Here is a 27169-nt window from a genome sequence, read left to right on the forward strand (position 1 = left end):
TGAAGGAAATACTCATGTGTTTTCCTTAACCCAAGCACCTCCATTCACAAAGTAATCTGTCCCTCTAATCCTTGGAACTTTCACTGCATTTCATTCCTCTATTGAGCACATTTCATTTTTTGTTTCGCATTATGGTTCTCTGTCAATTATCTGTTTCCTCTCTGAGATCACATCTCCTTGAAAGAAACAACTGTGTCTTACTCTAATTTGCACCCCTTCTAGTTCTCAGCAAGAGACACTTTTTTCCTTAAAAAAAGGAAGGAATTAACCAACAAAGATTTATATAGTGATACTATTACAGCCTCATCTTCCATTTAAGCCTGTCGAACTGTCTAGAAATAAAACACTTACTGAAAACTGTTCAGAGAACCCTATCTGTGAAATCACTATTACAATGTAATTATAAAGAAGGTTTGGGATCCCCAGACTATATGTAAAGCTCTCTTCTCTTTCATGTTACCAAACCAAAAAAAAAAAAAAAAAAGAACAGTGGCTCTTGAGAAACAAGTAGTAATTTTAGAATTCTGTACATTAATGATTAGCAGCCAGTTCTTTCTTAGTGGCAGTACAGGTAAATGGTGAGGAATTTGGGGTCTGATGTCAGAAAACCTGGATTTCAATCTCTCCTCTACCACATATTAGCTACAGGACCTTAAGAAAGTTGCTTAACATCTTTGTGCCTCATTTTCATCACCAGCAAAAGGTAGGGACAAACAATACAGAATCTCAAAAGGATGGTGTGAAAATTAATGATTTAATATATTTAAAGAGTTTAGAATAGTATCTGGCACTTTGCTGAAAAGTCATAGCAATATGTAGTACTTTTTTCTTTTTTTAACTTTTTATTTTATACTGGAGTGTGATTGATTAACAATGATGTGTTAGTTTCAGGTACTGCGAATTGATCCATTTATACATATACATGTATCCTTTTTCAAGTTCTTTTCCCATTTAGGTTGTTACATAATATTGAGCAGAGTTGCCTGTGCTCTAAGGTCCTTGTTGGTTACCCACTTTAAATATTTATCTTATATTCCCTATTGGTAAGTTTCATGACATTAAGAACAAACTGAATTCTTTTTTGGAGGGTCTCCTACAGTACATAACAGAACGAAACAAACACTAGATGTTCAAAAAATATGAATTGTATTTGAGATGTAGGGAGTGAATGCACAAGAAAATGAACGTAGGTAAAAATGTAAACACAATTTAAATAAAAAGTTTTGGCGTTTCATTTGCATATTTTCGGTTATTTCTTTACAATTAGTGCTGGGGGCTTTATGACTCGGTCTTTGCCTTGCTCTCTTCGGAGCGTGGTGTTTGGTGAAGTACATGTCAGAACTGCTGGCCTCCTGACAAGCTGGCTATTCAAACAGTCTGAGGTATGAGGTTGCTGCAGCAAAAACTGGGTTACATTAAACTACGTTACTTTGCTGCTGGAGATGAAAGGCCAATAATCTCAGGAAAGAGCTCACAGACAGTTGGGCCAGTGGAGCACTTTGTGAAGGCTCACTTGGACCCTTCGCCGTAGGGTACTGCGAAGGTGAGTGCCCTGATGCCAGGGGTCGTGGGCTCGGAGACCTGAATGGGCAGCTGGCCTCGGCAGGAAAGACAGCCCGGCGAGGCCGCTGTTTGAGTCATCCTCACCTCCCCAGGCAGGTGCGGGCGGCAGGACGCTTCGGCTTAGCCACTGCGCGGGCGGGACTGGGAGCGGCCGCATTCCCCGCGGAGCCCACTCCCGGGCCGCCTTCTCCGACGGGCACTGACCTTGCCGCGGGCGTCCGGGCTGCCGCAGTCCGGGCGCCGCAGAGCCTGGCGCTGGTGGAGGGCGACCACTGGCACCCAGACCCACGGCTCGTCAGGTTGGGCTGCGGAGCCCAGGTGGAGCCGCGGCCCTCCCGCCATCCCTCGGCGCCTCATTCCCGCGCGCGGTCGCCGGCTGAGGCGCGAGGGCCGCGCGTCTCAGCGCCGGAGGGCGGGGCGGGGCGCGCGCCCCTCAGCCCGCGGAGGTCGTCTTGCGCGGGCGCACGCGCCGCAGCCGCGCGAGGAGGGGAGGGTGGGTGTGCTCGGGGCGCGCGCGCCGCCGCCGCCTCAGCCTGCTGCTCCGCCCGCGCCGCCTGCTCCCGGCGCTCGGTCCCAGCACGCCGGCTTCCGAGCGGCCATGGGCGACGCGGGGCCCGCGGTGTAGAGTCCGCCAGCCCCGGACCCGTGTCCCGCACCCAGAAGGTCTCGGTAAGCGGGGGCGGGGGCGGCGGGAACCCGTCAGGCACCGTGAGGGGCGGGTCTGCAGGCAGCGAGCAACCCTCCGCGGACTCAGAGGTGTTGTGTGGGAGCCGTCCCCGAGGGGTCCCTGTGTAAGTGGATGAACCCCGAGTGTTCCTGCCTCTACCCTTTGGGCGAGCCCCGGAGGCGGTGTGTGGAACCGCCCCCATGGAAGACCCCTGCGCTAGTGGAGGCTCCCAGGGCTCTCTCTGCGGTTTGCTACACCGGGAGGCCCAATGTGGAGGACACCATCCCCAGAGAGACCGAGCTCTGAGTACCTACGGGAGGGCAAAGGTGGTCTCTAGTATTGTCTCGGTGGAAGACCATTTGGGAACGTAGGGGAGCTTTAGGAGCCTGCACCTGGCACGGACCCCACAGAGGAGCCCAGTATACAAGAGGAGCTGAGATGGTGCCCTGCAACTGCCTGAAGGAGCCTCTGATTGGGAGGAGAGGATCCTGCCGTGGAATCCAGGCCAGGAGTAACTTCCCATATGCTCAGAGGTCTTTGGCCTTGACCTCTGTCAGGGCTCAAAGTGCCCTGACTTGTGTCCCTCCCTCACGGTCGAGAGTCAGGGGTCCTGTAGGGCTGCGTCCCCCACCCCATTAGAATTCGTGTTCTCTGTGGTAGTCCAATTGGCTCCAAGTTGGAGGCAAGAACTTCTATAAAAGCACAGAATGAAAGAGAGGGGAGAGGACCAATGATGCCTCTGAAGCAGAGAAAGGAGATTTGAGGCCCTGGGCTTGACCCTCAAGATTAAAAAGCAGTAAAATCAGGTAGAACAACTGACTCAGCCAAGTCCTAAAGAAGATCCTTTGACAGAAGGAAAAAAGGATATGTAAGATTATTGAGCACCCATGTGCCAAGTACTATACCAGGGAAGTTTAACATCTCATGTAATTCTTACAACAGCATTATGAAATTATCCCCTTTTAAACATTTGGCACTTTAGACTCAAAAGAGGTTTAGCAGTTTGCCCAAGGTCACAAAGCATGGGATCTTGAAATCTGTTTTTTCTAAGTTTATTTGGGAAAAAGTATCAAGGAGAGGCAAAAGCAAGAATATTTATTTGTTAATAAGTTGCATTAAGATACCAAGCATAGGGCTTTGCAGTGGTATACACACTCAGTAAATGTGATGATTAAGTGGATGAAGACAGTTTAATTGGGGATGAGCCTACTGCAGGAATTGATTTCCACTGAATCCCCAGATTTCAGGGTGTGGCTCCTTGGCTGGCAGCCCCACTGTAATGATGCCTCTGGGTGGCTCTGTACTTAATTGGGTCTGGGAGAAGCCTCTGGGTGTGGTCTTTGATGGGATTTGCTCAGGGGGACTAGTGGAACCTTTCAGAGGATGGAGTATTCTGAGACTACCCTCACAGCTTGCAAAATCCTTGAGGGAAAGGACAGAGAGAGTGATCACTGTTAGGAAGCATGACCCACAGTGTCTCTGTGGCCATCTGACTACATGCACTAGCAGACATTGGTCCACAGATACCACTCAGGACACCTGACCAACAGTGCCTCTCTGTGATGAGGGAGAGGCAGGAAAGGCTCAAAGCCAAGGAAGGCATACTGGGAGTCCATTGTCTGAGGAATGCAAAGGGTCTGTGCCAGACATAGTCATGCACCCTTATCTCACCACCTGGGCTGTGGTAGCTTTCATGCCACCTGAATCCCAAGGGTGTGAATTTGAGACCAAGGATAGACTCTGGTTTCTTGTCCAAAAATGGAGTGGTGAGGGCGCTAAGCAATAGAATTCACCACAGAGCCATTCTGGAAGAGTTTTCCTATCCCCCTCCTTTCTACTTCCACATAGCCAAACCTAGTGACATTCTCCTTTAATAGAAGAGAGTTCCTGGGCTCCTGGGGTTACATAGTGAGAAGAGAGATCAGGCTTGTGAGAAAACAGAACAACCTGGGTGTGGCATCTCATACACTGCTCAGTGAAGTAAACTGACAAAGGCTGATATTGGTTAAGCACCTGCCCATAAGAGAGTTGTTTATAATCCCCTTTCAGTTCAAACCCCTCTCATCAGTTTAACACACCAAAATAAACAGTGATATATTTTTTTAAAGAAAATCAGAACAAGCCTGCAAATATGATCTTTGCTCTGATTCAGAGATTTGTCACTGGAGTTTTATTCCTAAACCCACTCATGACCCTGGAAAAATTGTTAGATGGCTCCAGGTGCTAGATATCACTTCTTTAATGTCCAGCAATGGGTAAACATTAAGATTATAAAATTCTAAGAATATCTCTTCTGTAATTGCAGTGTGAGTCTGCAAATCAAATCATTCCACAGTGGGTATGAAGGATGTCACCAGGTGGCCTTAATCGTTTTTTAAAAAAAAAGCTCTCTAAAGAGAAATAAAAGGGGAGAACATGGCTCACACAATTTCACTTAAGTGCACACAAATGAGTCTGGATTTTTCAGTCTTTAATCTTCCTCATCTTCTCTGACCACATTCCTATGGTTTTCTTCCTCTACATTTGCCATCTCAAGACAATGCTTCCTTTTTCTCAAACATCTGAATAGTAGAGCCTTCCCCAGCCCATTTCTCATACTCCTTGTATTTTTTCCAGTACACCTCTTCTGAAGTGGATCATATTTATGCAAATATTTCTTTTTAACTACAGAATCTATTATCTTCTAGTCCTACATGCTTTTTTCCAGCAGTGCTCTTGGTTTCTGCTGTCTTTCCCAAATTGCTTTATTCATTTCTAATGGGAATATCATTATCCACTCCAGCCCCTCAATCTTAATGACCACATTCTGACAGAAATGCTTACCAGCTTTGGACCAAGAAACCAAGACCATCAGTGTCCAGCTGGAGACATGATTATTTTTTCCATTATAACATCTCCTTTCATTCTTCCTCCCCTTCCAGCAATCCCCTCAGAGACCCATATACATTTACTAAGTGCTACCAACTGCCAGGCACTATGCTAGATAAATATGAGAGTTTCTAGCCCTTGAGGAGTTCAAATAGGATCAGTCTGCATTTCTCTAATCATTTAATATAACAAGAAAAAAGAGAGAGAAGTAGAGCTTTACAGAGTATCTATAGGAATCATCATACAGTATGTCTTTTCCCAGGCATCACTGAAATGCAACTGCTGTTCTGTGCCTCCTCTGGCAACCACATTCTCAGCCCCCGAGGCATTGCCCTGCCAGAATGTTTTTTTGCCCATATGCTTTGAGTGAACTGGCCACGCTCTTGGCTTTCTCTATGATAATGATGACAGTACCTTAGAGTTGGATAACTTATAAAGCCCTGTTATATACATGATCTCTATTCGGTTTTGAGAAATATTTCGTCTTACTGGGGTCTTCTTACTAAAACAACAGTGTGGTGGCTAGCTGGCTGGCTTTCTCTCCATTTTTTTGTTTTGTTTCATTTCGTTTTGTTTTTTGAGCCTCCTAGTCAGACTTACAGGCCTCCCAGAGGGAAAACCCCAAAGATTCACTACAGTCACTACGTATCAGCTCTTAGGCCATGAAGAGGAGTTTCCTATTGGGCCAAAGGCCGAGCAGGGTACTTACTGGTCAACCCTGGGACTTACCAGGGCTGTCCTACTACCTGGCCTCAGAGGACCCAATTCTCTGATTTGGATTTCCCTGAAATCCAAACACATAGTCCCTTCAAACAGTTTCAGCATACTACCTCAAACCAGTTCTTTGGGCTAATTCTTATGTGAAGGCAGGTTTGTTTGCCTGTTTCCCTCCAGCACCTGGCTGGCTTCATACCATCTAACCCATGATGGAGTCCCCATATAGCTCCATGCCTTGGCGTATGCTTTTTTTTGTTTTGTTTTGTTTTTTGATTTGTCTTTTTGGCATGTGCTTTTATCTCTTCCTGGAATGCCGTTTTTTTTTTTTTCTTTTCCACTGGGGTAACTCCCACTCATATTTCAAAATTTAGCTCAAGCAACACTTTTTTTTTTTTAAATCCTAAACTTATGCCCCCTACACGCACACATACTCACACTGCTTTCTCACAGGCTGAGTAAGGTTCCATTTATTCATTTTTACCAACAGTTACTAAGTGCCTAATTTCTTCCTGACACATAGTAGGCTGCACTCAGCAAATATATGTAGAATCAACAAATAAGTAAGTCATGATAATTAAGGTGTAATGAGTGCTTTAAATGGGGCTGAATCTGTGCTTCAGGGCTCTAGAGCAGAGAACGGGGAGTGTCTCCATCTTGCTGAAAAGTTCTGCTTGCTAAATGCAATCACACCAGCTAATCACTGATGGTGTGCTATTCCTTAACTGTAGCTCTGCTTCTGTGGGAAGCCAGCACTGTGGTTTTCATGAAGACTCATCCCAGGCTCCCAGAGGCTAGAGAGCCTGCCATAATTTTGTCCTCATGTGTATTAAAGCTTTTGGACCTTCAGAAAATATTAAACAACAGCACCTCCCTCATGTCTCATTCTCTTGAGCTGAAGCCTAGAAGACATTTTTACTCAGTCTTCAGCCCTTCTGCTCCTTGGAAACCCCAGAAGAGCCCTGTGCAGTTGCGGGTGACTGTATCTTCCTGGGCTGACAGAAGCCAGCTGCTGCACTGAATAAACATTTAGAAAAAGAGAAGGGAAAAGGGGAGATACCAGTTAGACCTCTTCAGGATCTGTAGACATGAAAACTAAAAGTAGTCTGTAGACTGCTACTGCCCCGCAACAGAATGGCCGACTAGAAATAGACTCCATGAGCACTGTGATGAAGTGCTGGATTCCTAAAGCAGCACCCAGCCACTGGAGATCATCCAGGCTATTTCAGGCTTGAATTTCCTCAAAGACCTGCAGAGGGTTAGGGGACTCTTTGATTGCTTGTGTTTAAAGTCTCAAGGTTGATGATGTGCACGGTGAACTTAAAGAGACTGTGCTGTGCATCTGCATTTTGGAGACCCTGGTTCTACTGGTTTTCCATATCCTTATGGCTGGTCACCTTCTATATTAGGTATGTGGCTTTCCCTGAGGCTCTCAGACAACTTTTTAGGCATACGCTACCTGGAGCCAATTGTCAACAACCTTGAAATTTTTCACCCTTATTTGCAGATGCTATTCATGCTAAATTTCTCCATCCCAAACCGAGGAGGGAGGAGATATGTTATTAAGTTTACTGAACGTGCTCTCAGAGCAACTGCCATCCTCTGGGCTGGTCACAGTGCCCGGGGATATAGCATAAATGCAGGGGACTGTTGACTTTGGTAATCTTAGTCTCTCTCTCTCTTTTTTTTAAATCACTGTGGTTATGGAAACTGGCCAAATTCTAAAATTCTGTAGCTCTCTCCTGTGGTCAGAGAAATCACCCACAACTACTGTATGATCACCTGTTCTCACCCTGGCTAGCCCTGAGTCAGCAGTCAAGGTCCCCTCTGGGAGAGAAGAGTAGATGTGATGAGATGAGCAGGTGATCGTATAGCTTCTAGAACCGAACTTTGAAGATTTGGCCTGATCAGTCTCTGTGGCCAACATTGAGGATGTGAAAGGGTAGTGACACCATGTTCTCAAATAAGACACCATGTTCTTCTGTTGCCTAGTTAACGTGCTCTGTGGAAGGCAGTGAGAACCACTTAGATTTTTCCCCTTCTCAATCTCAGTGAAAAACTGGGATTCCTTTTAATATCTGCTAAAGCCACTCTGGTTGTTTTCCCTTGTCCCCTGACTTAGAGGGGAATTTACCTTGTTCCTGCCTAGGGAAGTCCTCATAACCTCCAAACAATCACTTTTAGTTAGTTTTGAGCCTTTTTCAAATAGCTGCCATTCCCATACAAGAACCATATGAAATCAAGTAAATGTACTTGACATTTAGCATGCCTAGCGAAGAGACTCCTACCTATGGAGAGGGCTGCTTCCCAAGCTCCTCAGAGCTACAAATCTTTATAGAGAACTTTGGAAGAGTTTCACTCACTGTCTTCCCTTTTCTTATTTCTCCACCAGCTCCTGCTATGGAGCAACCCCTCCTCCTCTTACTCCCACCACTTTGCCCTTATAAATAACCCCACTGTGTTGTAAGCATGTGCTCTGCAGAGAATGGGTGTGCCTTGCACGCACACATTTAAGGCTGCCCACGTATGTATTACTGCCTGACAAATGCATCTAAAGACTTTTCTTCCCTGAAGAAAGGTTCTGGTTGTCATCTGTTTTAGTCTTCTCCAGATCATAGACTCAGACAGCCCTGTTCTACCTTCTTGTCCCTCTTACTCACCACCACCTGCTCCTGCGTCCATGAGGTTTTTTCCCCAAGCCTTCTCTAAGTGCACATCCTCTGACAGTCACATCATTCTTGGGACAATGTCTTTTTATCCCTCCTTCATCCTTGTTAAGAGGCAGAAATCCCCAGTTCCACCCATCAGCAAAAGGAGTAATCATTAGATATAATTTATGGCATCTTTGCAACTTGATTTCCTTTTAACTCTTCTTCCTAGGACTCCTTCCAGCACAGGAGAGGCCAGGTTTTTCTCACCAGGCATTTGTTTTTACCCATCACTAATCACTGCCACTTGTTTCTCCAGAAATTAGGACTGATTTTGTTAATTTCTCAAACACCCCAGGTGCACATCATGGGTATTTCAGAATACTTGCTTTTAATCAAGGTGTCTTTTGTATATAGTTTCAGCCCTTCTCCATTAAGCATTAAGGGTTTCAGCCTCACTCTTGAAGTCTAATTCTGTTGCATCCTCACAATTGACTCTCAAAAATTAAAGCCATATCAAGGCAAAATGACTTGGGCTCTTGTTTGGATTTTTGATGCTTCTTTTTAATGCCTCTGCTCTACATTTTCTGCCCTTGTGGGCATAAGGTGACCTAGAAAACTGAAAGGAATAGCAGTCCTTGAAGATCCTATGGTCAGGACTAGAAAGTGTTTTTTTTATTTTTATGTCTGTCTGTCTGTCTGTTTTGATGGTGGATCTTCAGTCTCCATTGAAATTCCTTTAAGGACAGACTTAAAAATCCACTGCAGTGACATCACTAACAGTTGAGTAGCTTAATAGTGATTCTTAGCATCCTTACAGAGAATAAGGGTTGTGCAGGACTGACATGTGTTGGGATATGCTTATGATTAGTTTGCCAATACACTATTAATGAGTTGGGTCACTTACAGACTATAACCCTCCTAATTGGCTGGACTTTGTTCAGAGTTCTTATTATCTAAAAAAGCCACTAAGAATCAAATGTACACCATTGATTTTTCCTCCAATGAATCATTCTTGAAAAAGTGAATTTGGTATGGCTATTCCAGGTCTCCAAATAAGTTTTTATCAACCTTTTTTTTAACTTGTGCCTTCTTGCTGATAAGCACTAATGTCTTATGACTGCTCACTGAATCTTCCACTACAACTTCTGGGAGGGGTTTGCCCCCAGCTGTTTAGAGAGATAGCACCTTCTATATCTCCCCAGGAACCAGGAGAATACTGTCAAGCTCTGCTGTTTTGTAGTCTGTGTTACATACCCCCCCCAAAAAGGTGATGGCTTTTAATATTTGTTTTCTAAATATAAATATATTACAATTGATATGCTTTTTCAATCCACTATTTCTTCCCTTTTCCTAGAGTTCTGATATATATACCTCTATATGCCCAGCCAGTGAGAGTCATTGCTCTGAAACTAGTGTTTATATTGGATTAAACCAGTTTTTTTCCCCTTTATTTCTATAGCATGAATATATCACAGGTTTTCTAATAATTCTCCCACTAAGGTAATTTTCACCTTTTTATAGCTGTAAAAATAAATGCTGTGATAAATATTCTTTTACATATGCCCACAGGTCAGAGAATCAAACTCTTGTTATACAGTATGGTTTTCTTCAGTCAAAAGTATATTAGTATCTGGAGAAGGAAATGGCAACCCACTCCAGTATTCTTGCCTGAAAAGTCCCAAGAACAGAGGAGCCTGGCAGGCTACAGTCCATGGGATGGCAAAGAGACACAACAGCACACATGCATGAATCTAGAATTATTTCAAATTAAAGGTTGTTTTTTTTTTTTAAAAGTATGATAGTACCGTCCAGATTTTCTAGACCTCCCAACCACACAGACTCTTAAGACAGGCTTGAGAATTCAATTCTTACATCATTCCAGTCAAGGGAAAAGCATACCTTATACCCCACAATGTTGTCCTTGTCTTTCAGAGGTGAAAAGTGAAAGTCGCTCAGTCATGTCAGACCCTTTGCAACTCCATGGACTATACAGTCCATGGAATTCTCCAGGCCAGAATACTGGAGTGGAGCCTTTCCTTTCTCCAGGGGAATACTGGGTAGCCTTTCCTTTCTCCAGGGGATCTTCCCAACCCAGGTAACCATCTTTAAATCAAAAAACAAAAGCATAGTTCTCTAATTAAAAATGTATAATTATTCTATGGCTGTTTTTCAAATTGCAGGTCCAGACCTGTTATGAAATTATCAAATCATTTTAAAGAGTCACTATTAAGATTGCCCTTTGAACTAGAATAGAGAGGACAGAAAATACCTAGGAGCTTGACATGTAGTAAAATTAGGATTCTCTCACAAAACTTAGGGTTCAGTTATAGGTCTGTGAACATGTGTTTATAACTGTGTGTGTACAGGGTTACATCATAAACTATATATCTTACTGTGGGCCACAGTCAAATAATGTGAAAAGCATGCCATGGAGGTTTCTGAGGGAAACACTGTGGCCTTGGAAATAGTAATTGATGATGAGGAAGGTTCTCAGTGAAGGGCTCGGCGCTAGTTTTGCGTTCTCCGTGCCTGTTCCTCTCACTCTAAGCTGGGGACCTGCTTTTCCACCTAACTGTAGGCACAGTAGTGTGCATAAGGCACGTGAGCAGTGTCTTCAGACTACAGACCCAGCCCCTCAGGAACCCCCTGGGGGCTTCCCTGGTGGTCCAGTGGTTAAGACTCCTCACTTCCAATGCAGGGGGCATGGGTTCCATCCCTGGTTGGGGAACTAAGAGCCCATATGCCATGCTACACAGCCAAAAAAAAAAAAAGACGAATTCCCTGGGCCCACAGCCTCAGGAAAGCTCTAACATACACTCTCTCCTCTATCCATAGCCCCACCCAGGGGCTATGTGTACCCTCATATGCTCATGAGCTCACATGGACTTTTAAAAGAATGTAGAAAAGAACATGAGCATTCTAAATGCTTAAGACTGCATATTCCGAACATACACATTAACAGATAAAGAGCTGAAGCCCGTAGTGGTAGAATAACATGTCGTAGGTCGCAGCAGGTTCAGAGCTAAAACAAGGCACCAAGTTTCCTCTGTGACTTTTTAAATTATATAATTAATGTGCAAGGTAGGAAAATTAGAAAAAACAGATTAACAAAAATGTGAAAAACATATGCATCCTTCCTTAACAAAGATTAGATAACATGAGCATTTTTGTAACTTGCATTTTTCATTAATGTTCATATATTTTAACATCTTTCCACATTAATAAATTTACTTTTGCCTCAATGATTTTCATATTGTTCAGTCTTCCATTGTACCATAATTTAACCATTCTTCTGTGATCTAATATTTGTTTGCAACTGAGGGAAAAAATGAGTTTTTAATCACCTTAAACAGTCTCCTGAATTTGATCAATAAATCTTGCCTCTATAAATCTCTGTTGCTACTATCCTGTGACACTTATTCACAGCAAATATTCTTTGATCGTATTTTAATTTTAAAAACAAATTTTACAAAAGGGGAATGGAATCTTTCCTTTCTTATCAGTAAACTTATAAGTTTTAAAAAATGAGCTGGGTTACTTTAATAACAAGTGATAGCAGGGCAAGCAGCTAGGCAGAGTAGGAATTTGCACCATTGTGGCCCATAAAATAGTTGTTTCTAGAAAGAAGACGTTGCTGTCATCAGATTTTATGTGATTTAAGATGTCTCTGAAAAATAAAAAAATTTTAAAAAAAGACTTATCCACAATTAATTAACTGGGAAATGTTATTAAATGCCTTTTCTCTTTCAGACACTTTGCTAGTCAGTAGAGGTAGATACTACACAGGGTAAAAACAATCTAATAGAGGAAACTGACATTGATTAAGTAATCATCCTATTGAATATGTAATGACAAAGATAAGTGTTCTCAAGCAGAAGAGCACAGTGCTGTCAGCACTTCTATGTGGACTGGGGAGTCGACAGTGACTTCCATGAGGACAATAGTTGAACTGAGCTCTAATAGATGAGGATGCACTAGCCAGGAGGAAGGAATCTTCAAAGGTCCAAAGTGGAGAGAGTGGGGGTATAGCTCAGTGGAAGAGCATTTGACTGCAAAATGGAGAGAGCATGGCAAAAAAAGACTAAAAGAAGACCAGTATGGTTAGAATGGAATAAAAAAGGAAAACCAGACCGAGGAGGGCCTTACAGGCCATGGTAAAGAAACTGATTTTGGGGTCTTTTGTGATGGTCCAGTGGCTAAGACTCCAGTTCAGTCCCCGGTCAAGGAACTAGATCTCACATGCCACAACTAAGAGTTCGCATGCCGCAACTAAAGATCCCATGTGCTGCAACTAAAGATAGAAGACCCTGAGGGCTATAATGAAGACCTGGTGCCGCCAAATAAATATTTTGGAAAAGAAAGAAACCGATTTGGGGCACTTTATCCTGAAAGCTTTGGAAGGCCATTGAAGTTTTAAACTGCAGATAGCGTTACACCTGAATATCCCAGAGATATTTTTAATTCTGCATGTATAAAATCCAACTTCATCATCCCGCTTTCTTATTTCCCAATTTCCATAAATGGCACTACCCTTCTTCTTAGTTTTAAACTTAAATTTAAAACTGCCATCTGAATAAGTCAGGTGGGGAAATCCTGAATAAAATACTGTATGACTTCACTTGTGTGTGGAATTTAAAAACACTGAACTCGTAGAAACAGAGAGAAGGATGACGGTTTCCAGAGGCTGAGGGGTGAGGGAAATGGGGGACATTGGTCAAAGGGTACAACATTCACTTATAAGATGAAAAGATCTGGGAAGCTAAGGTACAGTGTGTGACCATAGTTAACAGTTCTATATTGTGGACTTGAAAGATGCTGAGTATAGAATTTAACATTCTCATCATAAGAACAACAGAATGGTAGTTGTGTGAGATAAGGAATGTGCTAACCGTACTGTGGTACACACTTCACAATATGATGATCAGGCCATCACATTGTACAGTTTAAACTTAAGCAGCGTTATATGTCAGTAGCATCTCAATAAAGCGGGGAAATAAATATAACTTGCCCTCTCACCCTTTCCCTCGATCCAATCAGGTTATCAATTGCTCCTAAATCTCTCTGTTTCCATGGCATCAAGTCAGCTCAGTGTCATTCCTGCTGCTACCAGTTCAGTTTAACCTCTCCGCCTCTTGCCTAGACTGTTACAGTAGCCTTCTAATCGGCCTGAATCTCTCCTCCTCCCCTCTGTCACCTTTTTCCCCAAACTGAGGGTAACTTCCTACCCATCTTTCAAGGCCCACTCTGACTCCCAGTTTTATGGTCTCACCTTCCTTTAGGCGTTTCCAGCACACTCTTATTTTTCTTTGAGTTCTGGTGTTAACTAGCGTGAGTGGTAAGACTCTGTTCTCCCGCCTTCTATTCCCAATGATAAGCTGTCAGTGTCTTGCACAAATTACTGTTCAATAGGCCTTGATTATGATGAATTGAGAGCAAGTGGACTCTGTTCCACTTAGAACAGACGTTCCCCAACTGCATTCCGCTAAGACCCTTCAGGCTAGGAAATAGCAGACCAGCTCTGCTCTGTGCCATGTTGTGCCTTCACTTTCCAATGCCCGGTACTACAGAGGAAGAGCAAGAATAATGTACCTTTTTAACCTGTAAAGAATATAGACCTTTGTTCAACAGTTCAGAGAATCAAAGCAGAAAAGGTGGCCGTGACATTAGTGAAGGCTTACAAGTGTGAGAAGCACTGTAAAGCTTGTAATGGGCAGGTTGTCTGTGATCGACAAACAGACTCATAAGCAGGCATAGCTACTAATTAGAGAGGGCAAAGGAAGTGTTTGAGACCTTGACCACATGTATGAGGTGGGAGAGTTTCCTGAATGAGGCATTCAGCCCTCCAAAAATAGGAGTTCGTGTATTCTGACTCAAAAAGTAGGCATTTGATATGGACTCTTGTGTATAGCACTTGTCAGAGGAGCATTCCTTCAGTCCCAAGTCTGAAAGGCATAGCTGCAGTCTTGCTTTCAGCCTTAGATCATCTCTGGCAGACTTGGGTTCTTTGGTCTCCAACTGTCTCAAAGTAGCAGAGGCCTGGGGCCCCTAGACCTAATTGGCTTCGGGACAGGAAGGGAGACAGATACACCATCTCACATTTGTAGAGTGCTTTCTAGTCTACACAAGCCCCTTTTCTGGTGTTAATTCTCATAATATCTCTGTGACGTGTGCTGAGTAGATCACCCTCATTTTACCAACAGGAAAACCAAAGTCACAGGGCCAGTCAGAAATAGAACCAAGGTCTTCTGACTCCTTAACAAGTGCTCTGTCCACCCCACCAAGGGAGAGGCTGTTTAATAGCATTTGCCACTGAGATGAATGGTTGAAACGCATTGGCCTAACATGACAAGCCATCGGCTGAGTCTGGGCCCCTCTGCTTTCTGTCCACAGAGCCATGGGGGTGTTGATGTCCAAGCGGCAGACAGTGGAACAGGTGCAGAAGGTGAGCCTGGCTGTGTCTGCCTTCAAGGATGGGCTGCGGGACAGGCCTTCCGTCCGACGCACAGGTGAGCTTCCAGGGTCTCGCCGTGGCACAGTAGAGGGCTCTGTCCAGGAGGTGCAGGAAGAGAAAGAAGCAGAGGCAAGTGCCCCAGCGCTCCAAGAAGAGAGCAGTGCCAGCCGTGCCTCCTGGGAGAGGCTCCGGGATGGGCGCGGAGTGGAGCCTGAGGAGTTTGACAGGACCAGTCGTTTTACACCCCCTGCCTTCATCCGCCCCACCCGGAAGCTGGATGACGACAAGCCTCCAGATATCCGCTTGGAGCCCAGAGAGCCTGTGAGTGTCCACAAAGGGCAGAATCCTCCAGTTTTAGACCTTCTGAGGATCAGGGAGCAGGACAGGGAGGCCTGGGTGTGGTTAAAGTAAGACTCAAAACCAGAAAGATGGAGCTGAGTCAGAGTAATCTTTGAATTTCTTCCCCAAGAACAAAAATATTATATCCTGGATAGACTTAGTGATAAAACTTGAGGAAATAGGTGATAAGGAATGATACCATGGGGGGAGGTGGTCTTTTGCCAGCCCTCGCACCTAAGAGATAATATTGCTTTCTGTAGGAGACATTTGGAAATTTGGGTGAGGTAGGGAGAGGGTCACAAAACTAGAAATTGCTCTTGTATTTGGTGCCAAGAAACAGGGATGCTGAGGGTCCTGCAGTGCCTGGGACAGTCTTTCACAAGAGATTATTCTTTCCAAAAATGCTGATCGCATCCCTGCTCAGAAACATGGTCACAGAGGCCTGAGCAGCTGGAAAAACCTGCTGGTTCTTACCTTCCAGGGAGAATGCTCTATTGCCTTAACCGTGGCTTCAGTTGGAGTTGCTCCTCTAGGCTACTCCAGGGACACTCAGCCCCATTCAGGTAGTGCTGCTTGGTGGCCTAGGATCCTGCTGCTGTTCACTGCTGCCATCTTTCCCCAGGTCGTTAATGATGAGATGTGTGATGTCTGTGAAGTCTGGACGGCCGAGAGTCTCTTCCCGTGCAGGGTCTGCACCAGGGTTTTCCATGATGGCTGCCTACGCCGCATGGGCTACATCCAGGGAGACAGTGCCGCAGAGGTGACCGAAACGGCCCACACGGAAACAGGCTGGAGCTGCCACTACTGTGTGAGCCTTGGCTGCGGGGACGCTGGGCTCCTGCACCGCTGACTGGGCACTTTCCCTGGAGGAGAGTGTTCCAACAGTACACACAAGGGCTAGGACAGGCTTTCCCTAGCTCAGTACTGTTGACACTTGAGGCACAATAATTCTTTGTTGTGGGGGCTGTGTGCATTGTAGGATGTTTAGCAGCATCCCTAGCCACTACCCACTAGATACCCGTAACACCCACCCGCAGTGGCAACAACCAGAAATGTCTCCAGATATTACCAAATGTGTCCTGTGGGAACACAACATCCCAGTTGAGAGTCACTGAGCTGGAGGACAGAATGGATAGGATGAGACCCAGTTATTCAAAACTGATTCTGCTTGGAGCAGTGGTGGTTTAGTTGCTAAGTCGTGTCCAACTTTTCCGGACACATAGACTGTAACCTGCTAGGCTCCTTTGTCCATGGGATTCTCCAGGCAAGCATACTGGAGTAGATTGCCATTTCCTTCTCCAGGAGATCTTCCCGACCCAGGAATCAAACCCCCAGGTCTCCTGCATTGCAGGCAGATTCTTTACTGACCAAGCTATGAGGGAAGTCTTGCTTGGAACAGTACTTAGTCTAATAGTTGATACTTGTCATTCGTTGTATTCATCTGGAAAACCAACCTGAAATCCTAACTGGCTTGCTTCCCGTAAGGATAGATTCTATCTCAGGAAAAGTTCTTAGTCCTGAGATCGCCATTTGGCTTTCTACATAACTCTTTGGAGCCTTTTTCTTCATCTCTGAAGTAATCATTTTGTGAATTAAGTGACAAAGACCTGTTGATTCAGAACTTTGCAAATTATACATAAATGTCCTCTAACTTTTGAGAAGATAAAAAAGACAGATTCATGTCTGTTTCTCAGTAAACCTGAGTAGAGTTCAAGTCTTGCTTTATTGATCTGTTGCCCTGCAGATCTTCATTATTCACTGATTTCAGAGTAATGATTATAAGCTGATCCCCTCTTCTTCCTACCACCGAGGATAAAGTAAAGATGTTCTGCTTCCTAACAAATAATACATTCTGCATGGCTTGTCCAAGTCCATAAAGTGAAGTATAGAACAGTTACTTCTAGTCACGTAAATAGCTTCTCCCCAGCTGGAATACGACACAGCAGAGCCTCCTCTACAGGCAATCTCTTCTAGTCACCACTCCTCCAAATGCTAACTTGTTCACTCACAGCAACTCTGTTTGGCAGTGTATCTCCTGTGATTCCCCAGCCACCTGTAATTTGGCTTGTGTATCCATCATTCTGCTGAACTGGCTCTTCTAAGGTCACCAGTGACCTAACTGTCAAGTTCAGTGACCTTTTCTCAGGAATCTTTTACTTGACCTCTCTGATGTATTTAGCACTTCTTATCGCTCCATCTTTTTCTAGGGTATGAATATTTTTGTGAGAGTCTTTACACAAAATGTGGAAATCAGAGAAAATAGAAAATCAGTAAAATGCCATCTGACTTGTATAACCTCTGTTAACATTACCTCTACATTGTACAACTCTCTTTTCTTGGCTTCCAGTACCCTCTACTGATTCTCTTCCTAACTTCCTTCTCTGACCATTCTTCCTAATAAGTGCCCTTAGTTTCTTGTCCCAGACCTAAACGCTGGTGTCTCTCAGGGTTCTTTTCCCACTATATTCTCTCTCTCTGGATCTTCATCTACTTCAGTGGCTACTCCACCACCTAAATATTAATAATTCCCAAATCTGTGGGTCCAGACCTAAATTTCCTGTCTCTTAGACTTATATTCATCTTAATGTCTCACAAGTACTTCACACTCAACATGCCCCAAAATGAATTCATCTTTTTCCCCACACCCATTATTCCTTCCATTCCTTGCCTCTGTAAATGGTAACACTACCACCACCCCCTAATTACCAGCCCCTACTCATTTCTCTCCCTCACCCCTCACATCCAGGGAGTCAGCAAGTCCTATGAACTCTACCTCCCAATCTCTCTCAGAGCTTTCCCCTTCTCTTCATTCTCAGGTCTTAGTTTAGCCACTCATCTTTTCTTTATTGCATCAACCACCTAACTGCCCCCCATGCCACCAGCCTTTGCCCATGTAACCCATTCTCTACACAGCAGACAAAGAACTGACCATAGCACTCCACACTTAAAAACCTTTCTGTGACTCCCCTTTGCTCTCAGGAAAAAAGGCCCAGTTTGAAGGACTCAATAAAGGGTATTTCAGGCACGTCACAATCAGGCTTCTGCTGACCTCACCTCCCTTATCATTTATCACTCCTCCCTACCCTCTCCCAAGACACACACACACAGTCACACTCTCTACACTCCGGCTGTACTGAACATCTCACAATGTTATACACCATTGTGCCAAGTATATACTAGGTGCTCAAAAAGTATTTACTGAAAGAATGGTTTGGATTTTTCATGAAATCCACAAATGAATAGTCATGAAATGTCTGCTCCTATTCTTTATTGGTATTTTAGAGAGGAAATGATCTACTGTAAAGAATCTTTGGTAGTTTAAAGACTGTAAGACTATAAATTAATGCTAACAAAATAACATATCAGTGCTCTTTTGAAATTAAAACTTCCATGGCACCACTAAAAAGAAAAAATCATTTGGTTTTAGGAAATTTTTAATGATGGCATCTCTTTCAAAACCATTCTGGAGTGAAAGTGATACAACTTTAGGATTAAACAGTTTTACCAAATATGGAAACTGGAGTTAGAATTAAACTTTTTAAACTAAAATACTCTTTGAACACAGTCTAACACAGAGGCCAGATACGTAAAATAGATAAAGATGGAGCTACTCTGGTAGATGGAGCTGAGGATTCACAACTCCACCCACTTTCCCCCTTTTCACTTGCAGCAGCTTCCTAAGGCACCACCAAGGAGCCCCTAAGCTATCTCAGAGAATAATCCAAAAGCCACTAATTTAGTAAAAGGGACTTCAGGGTGGAGCCAGGATAACTGGATTCTGGGGATGATCCCGGCCAGAGCTGGACAGCTCTGAGCAAGTCCTTTCACCTTTCTGGGGCCTGAGTCTCCTTGACTGTGAATGAGATGCTGGGATCAGATGATCCCATAATTGCCGTCCATCTGAAATACTGTTTCACCCTTCTTGATCCTTGGCCTTTCTTTCTGGCCTATATGGCCATTGATTTAGCTCTTCTTTTTCAGGACAATCTCAACTTGCTGCTAACTGAGGAGGAAATGTACAGCCTCACAGAGACCTTTCAGCAGTGTAAAGTTATCCCTGGTAAGGCTGGGTGGTACTGCCAACGGAGAGGGCCAGGCAGGCTTCTCCTTCATACTTTCTAGGATGAACCATGAAAGGAGTAATCTGGAATTTGGAGGGCAAGGGTGTAAATGGAACCCTGTTTGCAAGCTGTTGGCCTGCCCCTGGTCACAGCCTGTGTTATCCTGGCTATGGAGACAGACTGGACAAAAGCTGTGGGTGTGGGGGCTCTGGAGGGCACACTCGAGGTGAGTGGAGGTACTCCAGATGCTGAGAGAAGGGTGGGCATGCCTAGCATGTGGTGCCTCCCCACAGACTGCTCCCTGACGCTGGAGGACTTCCTACGCTACCGCCACCAGACAGCAAAGAGAGGGAGCAGTGGCAGGGCTCTAAGTGAGGAGCAAGAGGAGCAGGCAGCCCGCCAGTTTGCAGCCCTGGACCCTGAACGCCGAGGACACGTTGAGTGGCCTGATTTTTTGTCCCATGAGTCCCTCCTGCTTCTACAGCAGTTGCGTCCCCAGGTAAGGGCCAGCTGGGGTGAATGTCTGTGGGATATTGGGTGACAGAGCCCTGGGAAGCATGCCAGGCAGGTTGGGGGAACACTGGGTACTCTCTGAGCAGGAACCAGTACCAGGAAAGGGCTCAGGTTCCAGCCAGTGACAGGTGATCCAGTGCCTGGGCTGGGGAAACTGCCCAAGGAAGACTGATTTGCACTGGACCTCACTGCAAATGTTGGTGCTACCAGAAAGGCTCCAGGCAGCTTCAAAGGGAGGTTGCAGAGATAATAATGGAGGTAGGATTCTCTATGGCTTGACAGTTTACAAAACATTTTCATCTCCAAGGTCTTAATTTCTCTCTTCTTTCACAGAACTCTCTGTTAAGGCTTCTAACGGTCAAGGAGCGGGAGCGAGCCCGAGCCGCCTTCCTGGCCCGGGGCAGCGGGAGCACTGTCAGCGAGGCCGAGTGCCGCCGTGCCCAGCACTCTTGGTTCTGCAAACGCCCCACCGAGGCTCCTTCCTGCAGTGTCAGGTCCACTCCCTACCAGTCCCTGCCCCCACTCACCTACCCTCCTCCTTTGTCCTTTGGTGTGAAAGGTACCTGCCTCCCTGTTTCTTCAGCCCTTTCGTCCAATAGCCAGGAGAGGATCCTTCTGTGAATTAGATAGTGGCCAGTGACTCCTACTGGCCAAGGCATAGATCAGCCTTGACTCCAAACTCTCTCACCCATGTCAGAAAAGTCTGGACGTGCATATCCAGGGGTTCACCAGAGCTTTGGATTCACCAGAATGTGGGAGGGGCAGACCTTTCACGGTCCCACTTCTAACCACATGTCTTTGTACCCAACAGTGTCAGCCATGTGGGTCCCATAGCAGACAGCAGCCCAGCCAGCAGCAGCAGCAAGAGTCAGGACAAGGCCCCACTGCCCACAGAGCCTGAGTCCAGGTGAGTGACACCTCCTTACCTGGCTGTCTACACCCCGATCCCCCCACACACAAGTAAGATTGGGCATTACCCACCATCACCCCAAAACAGCAAATGCCCACCCCAGAAACCAGATTTGACCCCAGATCCATAGGGCTGGATCAAATCTAGCTGTCAGCCTGGAGGCACAGTCTGCCAGCACCACTTCAGGCACAAGCCAGGACTTCCCTGACTTTTGCCTGGCTCAAGCCATGCTGCTGGGACCAAGTCTTCTGAGCCTCCAGACTCAGCAACCAGCCTCACAAATCTGTTCTTTGCTTCCACTCCAGATTTGTGGATTGGCCTACCTTCCTGCAGGAGAGTGTCATCTACATCTTGGCTGCTCGCCCCAACAGTTCGGCCATTCACCTGAAACCCCCAGGATAGCATGGAGCAGAAAAGCTCAGTTTGGGGACAGTGGCATTCTCTCCCTCCTTTCATTTCTCCCTTTCCCCACTAACCTCTGGTCCTGAGACTTCTGGGGATGGAGCACTGTCCACATCTCAGTTTATCACTAAGCTTGGCGGCACTGAAGTCGCCATTCCCCTCACAACAGAGGTGGTAAATGCATTGCCACATGGAGAAGCCCTGGGAGCTGTGGCAGCATCTGCTCCAGGACCACCCCCTGCCCTCACACTGCAGACTGGACCTGCCACTGCACACGCATATGTGTGCACACACATGCACACACAAACACACACGCCTAGCTGTCCATGCCGTCAGAGACCTGATACTTCTTTTTTGTTGAAGAAAGACCAAAGTTCTTTTGTGAAGCCCCTGGTATAGATGGGGGGGGGGGTCTCTATTGGCCAGTTTTCATTTACAGTAGGTCAGTCTCTGGCCAAGTGAGTCTTAACAAGGGGGCACATCAGACTCACATACTCTACTAGAGATGCTGCCACACGCCCTCTTCCCACACTGAAAACCCCTTCTGTGCTGAACCTCTGTTCTACTAGGTGTGTGCTGTGTCCCTCAGGTGTGTTGGGGTGGGGGAAATGGCCGAAGACCACCACTGCACTTATTATTTATTTATTGTTTATTTAAACCCCAATTCCTGGTGACAGAGAAGGAGCTAGTCTGTGGAGTGCCAATTAGAAAAGGGGGAGGCAGCCCGTTCCAGGGACCCAGAAATCTAGGAACCTCTCATCCAGGTCATTTAAGTCCAAAAGTCTTTATTTAGCAGACCAGTCCAAACCCAAGGTGAGCCATCCTGACCCCTGTTTTTTAGGTGGGTGCTCATGGCCCAGAGCCCAAGGGCCAAATGGAACAGGTATGATGGCCGTAGTCAACAGCCTTCTGGGTTAGGTGCTTCACCCAAGTCAGCTACCACAGAGACCCAAAGCCTGAGCTCCAGGGAGGCCAGGCCTGAATGAAAGGGGAGAGGAGGCTCATTTTTTTCCGTTCTTTAGCTTAACTGCAGACATAGAAAAGTATGCCATGGGATGGCGTACAGAGCCCTAAACAGGGACTCCTTTCAGACCACATGACAATGAGGATGAGAGGCTGGAGCTAAGAAGACGATTTGCATCTCAGCTGTCTTGAACAGAGAAAGTCTCAGCAAAGCCTCACAGAAGGAGGAGGTGTTCCCTTCTCCCTGTTACTAAGATATGGCCTGAGTTGCTGTTTTTCCCCGTTGCTCACCACATGTTCTTCCCCACAAGCTTAGGGCCTGGACCTGGCAAGGGAGGACTTTGGGGGCAAAAAGATGCTGCCACAAGGCCACCAGCCTGGCCTCTCAGCCCCGGCTATTCTTCCTAAGTTCTCATCAAGTTCTCCAGTCAGCATATGCTATGGGTAAGCATAGGCCCTAAAGTTCAAGCTTCTGTTTCCAACCTCATGACTTAGGTTTAGCAAGGTCTGACTTGATACCAGGAGTTATTTGAGAGGGGCTGGGCTCAGTCACAAAGAAACTAACACATCCACATTCCTTTAGGCACTTCTACAGAAGACAACATACAACTCAGGGTTGCTCAGAGGATGGGGGGAGCTGTAACTTGGGGCATGGCAAGAGCACTGTATGGTCTCCTCCTGTAGAGACAGCGTGACCTGAAAGTCAAGTAAGAAGCTTCTGGGGTTGGATTATTTAGGATTGAAAAGAAGCAGACAAGATGAACTGGGTTCATGTGTATGGCTCCGAACATTTCAAAACCCTCAGTTCTTTGTAAATACTCCATAGCCACACTCCCAAGACTAATCAGTAGAAGGGGCCGTTATTCAGTCCAGCCAAAAAAGGAGAAAGCACGTGACTCTTGGGCCCAACGACTGTATCTGAAGCAGCCCGGCCTGGGGTTCTGCACTGAGAAGATTAAACCACATTAAGCACAAGGGCTCTTGCTTACTCTCCTAGCAAATCACCTTTTATGTCAATCGCCTTGGGCTGCTTGATCTCAGGACAAGGCATTTTGAGTAACAGCAAGCTCTAGGCTTTGAGAGCTGAACAGCTTTCTTCTCCTGCCTCATCATCAGTCACAAGGATTGGAAGTCCATCTTCTTGTTCCCTGATCCTTCACAGACCAAGGTGATGCCTACCTTTCTGGAGCAGCAGCTTCTAGCTTTCTGTGGGTGAGTGGTAATGACTGGAGGCCACTAGAGCAGCCCAACTGTATCTCAGGGCCTGGCAAAACAGGCCCCAGGATTCTTCCACAGTAGGATCTGACCCATTTGAGACCACCCCTCCCTATTTTGGGACAGCAAGCTTCCTTGGTGGGGACATGCTGCAAAGGGCCCAGAGGAGACAATGCCCTCATCAAAAGATGGGGTGCCACGTCACAGGAGTCCTAGGAAGCAGAAAAGGACAGAAAAGCAAGCAGTCTCTTCTCCATAGGCATCTAACTTCTTACCAAAGGGGAGAGGAGAGGTTCCATTACTCCCTCAGTTAAGAGTTGTAGAAGCTCTGTCCCAAACAGCCTTTCTGAGGTCTCCCCTTGCAGTGTCCTAATCCACAGAGCCTCTCTCCAGGATGTATGGAGACATTCAAACTTTTATAAACCTCAGTTCAGTTCAGTTGCTCATTTGTGTCTGACTCTTTGCAACCCCATGAACCACAGCACACCAGGCCTCCCTGTCCATCGCCGACTCCCGGAGTTCCACCCAAGCCCAAACCTAGTGAAGCTCATTTCCTTTCCTTTTCAAGCCCTTTCATCATTGTGACTGTCTGAAATTCTGCCAAGTACAGAAATTAGTGTGTGACTGTAATAGGAGTACAAGAAAATGTTTCAATCTTAGCTACCCAAAATTGCAGAGATCAGTTCTTTTCCCAGTCACCCCCAACTGCACCACCACCCCCAAGTCAAGGGAGGCTGAGGTTACACAGATGCTCCTCTGAAGACTACTTGCCCTCAGTCTGTTTTTAACCCACAGTCCTCTTCTCCATGCTCAGGTATAAAGGCAGGGACGTCTGGATGATACAGTGGAGCTTTGGGACTGAGAGTCAGCTGAGGCAATAGCTGTGGCCACATAGCTTCCTCAGATTTGTTCCATGGCTTCCTCTCATGAGATCAGCCTTTCCTAGCAGATGGAGGCTCTATGCTTTTGAGCAACAGGCCCCTTTGATCCTAGGGATGGAGCAGTTTCCTCACTCATAGATACTGATCCGTTTCAAGAGCCATGGCTGAAGCCATGAGCACATTGCCTCTTTTTGTCCTCAGCCTAAGTAACTGTGACTGCAGGCCAGACACTGGCCTTTCTGGCCCTGGTGCTCCCTATGGGATGTCGCCCTGGCCTTGTTAGAGTGACCAAATATGGGGGTCCCCCACTCCTATCAACAATATGGGAAGCACAGAATCAAACCACCTGGGAAGAGAGCACCTCCCTGGATGCTGGGTTCAGGATGGTGCCTAGGCTGCTGAGCCTCAAACCTCAACCATTGCAGGTCTCATGGCTTCAGTAGAAGTGATGCCAAGAAGCCTAAAGGCAAGAGAGAAGCTCAAAAGAAGCTGTCTCGCAGGGCCCCAGGCCAGCCGTGAATACCACAAAGCCAAGAGGAACCCCAAGGCAGGACTGGTAGCAGCTCTGGTGATCCTGCAGGTCCCATCAAACCAACAGAGTAAAGACAGATACATACTTGGCATTTAAAAGGCAAAGCACTACTGATGCCAGAATTTTAGGACATCCTGGCAGCACCTGTAGCCAAACCCCTTCTTACTCCTCTGTTTACAGTGAAATAAAATAGTTGCTTTCTCCACAGCACCGGGTTTCAACTTTCCCAGAATCTTTCTCTGGGCCCTTAGCTTACAGCCCAGACAACAGAGGCCTCCTTGAGTGGGGGGTATTAATGCATCATGCCTATTCTCGATGGTTCACCCTGGAGTGGGGTAGGACTAGGCATTTTCCCTGCTGTTGCTTTCTTGCTGCCACTGCTTTAAGCAATCTTGAAAGGAAAGAAAATGAACAGATTACAGAATCTCCAATAGACTCCACTAGCACTAAGGAAATTTTCTTCCCTCTGGGCCACACGCCCCAATGACTCAGATCAGAGAGGATGTCAGATCTGCTCAGGCCAGTGACTAAGAAGCCCAGTAACATTCTAGTTTGTGTAGCATGGGTTGGGATGACCACGGATAAGAACATCAAGGTATAAGTAGCAAGGCCTTTCCATATCCATGGTGAAACAAAGGCCATCAAGCGTAGCCTCCTGTGAGAGATGGTCTCTGATTTGTCTTCTGGCCAAACACAAACTTGTGAGAATGGCTCTGAGAGCACTCAAGTAATAATGGAGGATCCAATGCTGTTCTCCAGAAGGTAACTTGACAGTAAGCTGAGGGGAACATCCCCAAGCCCTGTCTTCCCATCACTATAGCTGCATGCTCCTCCGCATGGCTCAGCCTTCACTCCAGAAGGAGCTAATGTTCCCAGAAGCTGGGCACAATGGAAATCCTAATAAAAAGATTGTGATGTTATTTTGGCTTCTGTTTTCTGTTGTTCAGGGCACCTGCCAAGTTTCGGTTTGGTTTCCTATCATTGGCCAATTCCTGAATCTAAAACAGGAGCAGCTGTAGCCTCCAGGAAGCCCACAGCTAGGTTGCCAGGTGCAGGGGTGCGTGGGGAGGAGACAAGGGCTCCACCATGGACACAGAGGAGATGGGGGCACAGAAGAGAAAAGTCAAAGTTTTTTGAAGAAATTGAGGAAGAGGTGAGCCCTCTGAGCCTCCCTGCTGTGTGTTGCCCCAAACACACACCATGGGCCAGTATTAGACATTCCCTTCCCAGTTTCTGCTGAACTACAAAGTGGGGACTACTAGTTGGCTGTTTTCTCGTGGTCTGGGCTCTCCTTGGTCTGGAGTTTCCTCACCATCTCTGCTAATTGTTTTAATGTGATATGATAGGTTGGATAAACTAAGATCTGGAAAAGGTTTCAAAAGACTATGAAATCTTCAATTCATCCCTTTTGCCTGGTAAGAACAGAGTCAGTACCTGTAGATGTGAAAGCATCTCTAGACTTTGGATCAGAGGCAGATATTCTACTCTGAAACCACAGGAGCCCCAAACACAAATACAGCTAACCCTAAAGGGACCAGAGGCCATTAAGTTGCATGGTCCAACTATAGGGCAGATTTTTTTTTCAATAAATAGGTACAACAGTACCCCACATGGCTTCAGTAGAAGTGAATCTCAGTTGAATCTGCAGATGTGGAACCAGGGATATGGAGGCCCAATTATAAAGTTACAAGTGGATTTTTGTGGCAGGGGCATCAGCTCCCCTAATTCCCACATTGTTCAAGAATCAACTGTAAATGCTAACATTTTAGCACTTCCTATGCACTGGGCAGTTCTAAGTGCTTTGCATAAAGCTAATCTTCAAAACAACCCTATGTGATTTGTATTACAGATGAGAAAGTGAAAGTGAGGTTCCACAGTCACAAAGTTAGGAAGTAGGGGAGTCAGGCAGTCTGATTTCAGTGCCCATGCTCTTAATTTATTGTGCTGCCTGTCAAAGTACACCTCAAAGAAAGTTGTTGTATGGTCCAGCACCTCCTGTTTCCATCCCCAGGGAACAGGCATACATAGGTACAGGCATGTAGCCCACATCAGAGGATTTCTTACCACCTGCACAACTCACCCCCTTCACTCACAGACTCCCACACCACTCCATCCTGGAATTTTCCCACAGAAGTCCATCAGGCTCAGACACAATAACAACCTACACACCCTTTCTCGTTTCCAGGCTCAGTGAAGCCAACCATTGGGACAGAGAAAAAAGGCATGAAAGCTGGACCTCTATGAGCCCTCATGACAAGAAAGGTTTCCCCACTCTCATTCAGACAGTCTTGACTGGAACTTCGGACCCTCCCAGCTCTGTTCCTCATACCAACTGGCACTTGTTCCCAGGGTCGGCTGGAGCTTCAGTTCCACAAAAACTTCCACCCACTCTGACTTTCCCTAGAGATAAAGAGCCAGAGCACTTGAGCCAGATAGAGC

General features: G+C 45.9%; 2 protein-coding genes across 5 annotated transcripts in view; one reads left to right on the forward strand and one right to left on the reverse strand.

Moving 5' to 3' along the window:
• The window catches only part of FAM205C (family with sequence similarity 205 member C), a 67306-nt gene extending 65346 nt beyond the window's left edge, over positions 1-1960 (reverse strand). The window contains exon 1 of the mRNA XM_043891072.1: positions 1648-1960. Coding sequence (XP_043747007.1) covers positions 1648-1720 — 73 coding nt within the window. The 5' untranslated portion in view covers positions 1721-1960. The remainder of the gene's footprint in view (positions 1-1647) is intronic.
• Positions 1405-25650, forward strand: PHF24 (PHD finger protein 24). Of its 4 annotated transcripts, none has more exons than XM_043891074.1 (8): positions 1405-1543; positions 14854-15235; positions 15876-16061; positions 19235-19313; positions 19608-19813; positions 20161-20321; positions 20639-20734; positions 21043-25650. In XM_043891074.1, exons 2-8 carry the CDS (start codon positions 14858-14860, stop codon positions 21137-21139), a joined length of 1203 nt encoding a protein of 400 aa, XP_043747009.1. In that variant the 5' UTR covers positions 1405-1543; positions 14854-14857; the 3' UTR covers positions 21140-25650. The 4 variants fall into 4 exon arrangements, with proteins under 4 accessions (XP_043747009.1, XP_043747008.1, XP_043747010.1 ...); XM_043891073.1 differs by lacking the exon at positions 1405-1543 and adding an exon at positions 2058-2232; XM_043891075.1 differs by lacking the exon at positions 1405-1543 and adding an exon at positions 2058-2232 and having other exon boundaries at positions 14854-14969.
• The last annotated feature ends 1519 nt before the right edge of the window (positions 25651-27169 follow it).

Source organism: Cervus elaphus, chromosome 29 (genome assembly GCF_910594005.1).
Source record: "Cervus elaphus chromosome 29, mCerEla1.1, whole genome shotgun sequence".
In the NCBI taxonomy this organism is placed as follows: Eukaryota; Metazoa; Chordata; class Mammalia; order Artiodactyla; family Cervidae; genus Cervus; species Cervus elaphus.

Bases quoted from the DNA above. Each gene is read 5' to 3' on its own strand.
- PHF24 (XM_043891074.1), top strand. From the start codon at position 14,858: ATGGGGGTGTTGATGTCCAAGCGGCAGACAGTGGAACAGGTGCAGAAG. The intron at 15,236-15,875 runs GTGAGTGTCCAC...ATCTTTCCCCAG, and splicing joins GCTTGGAGCCCAGAGAGCCT to GTCGTTAATGATGAGATGTG. The intron at 19,814-20,160 runs GTAAGGGCCAGC...CTTCTTTCACAG, and splicing joins TACAGCAGTTGCGTCCCCAG to AACTCTCTGTTAAGGCTTCT.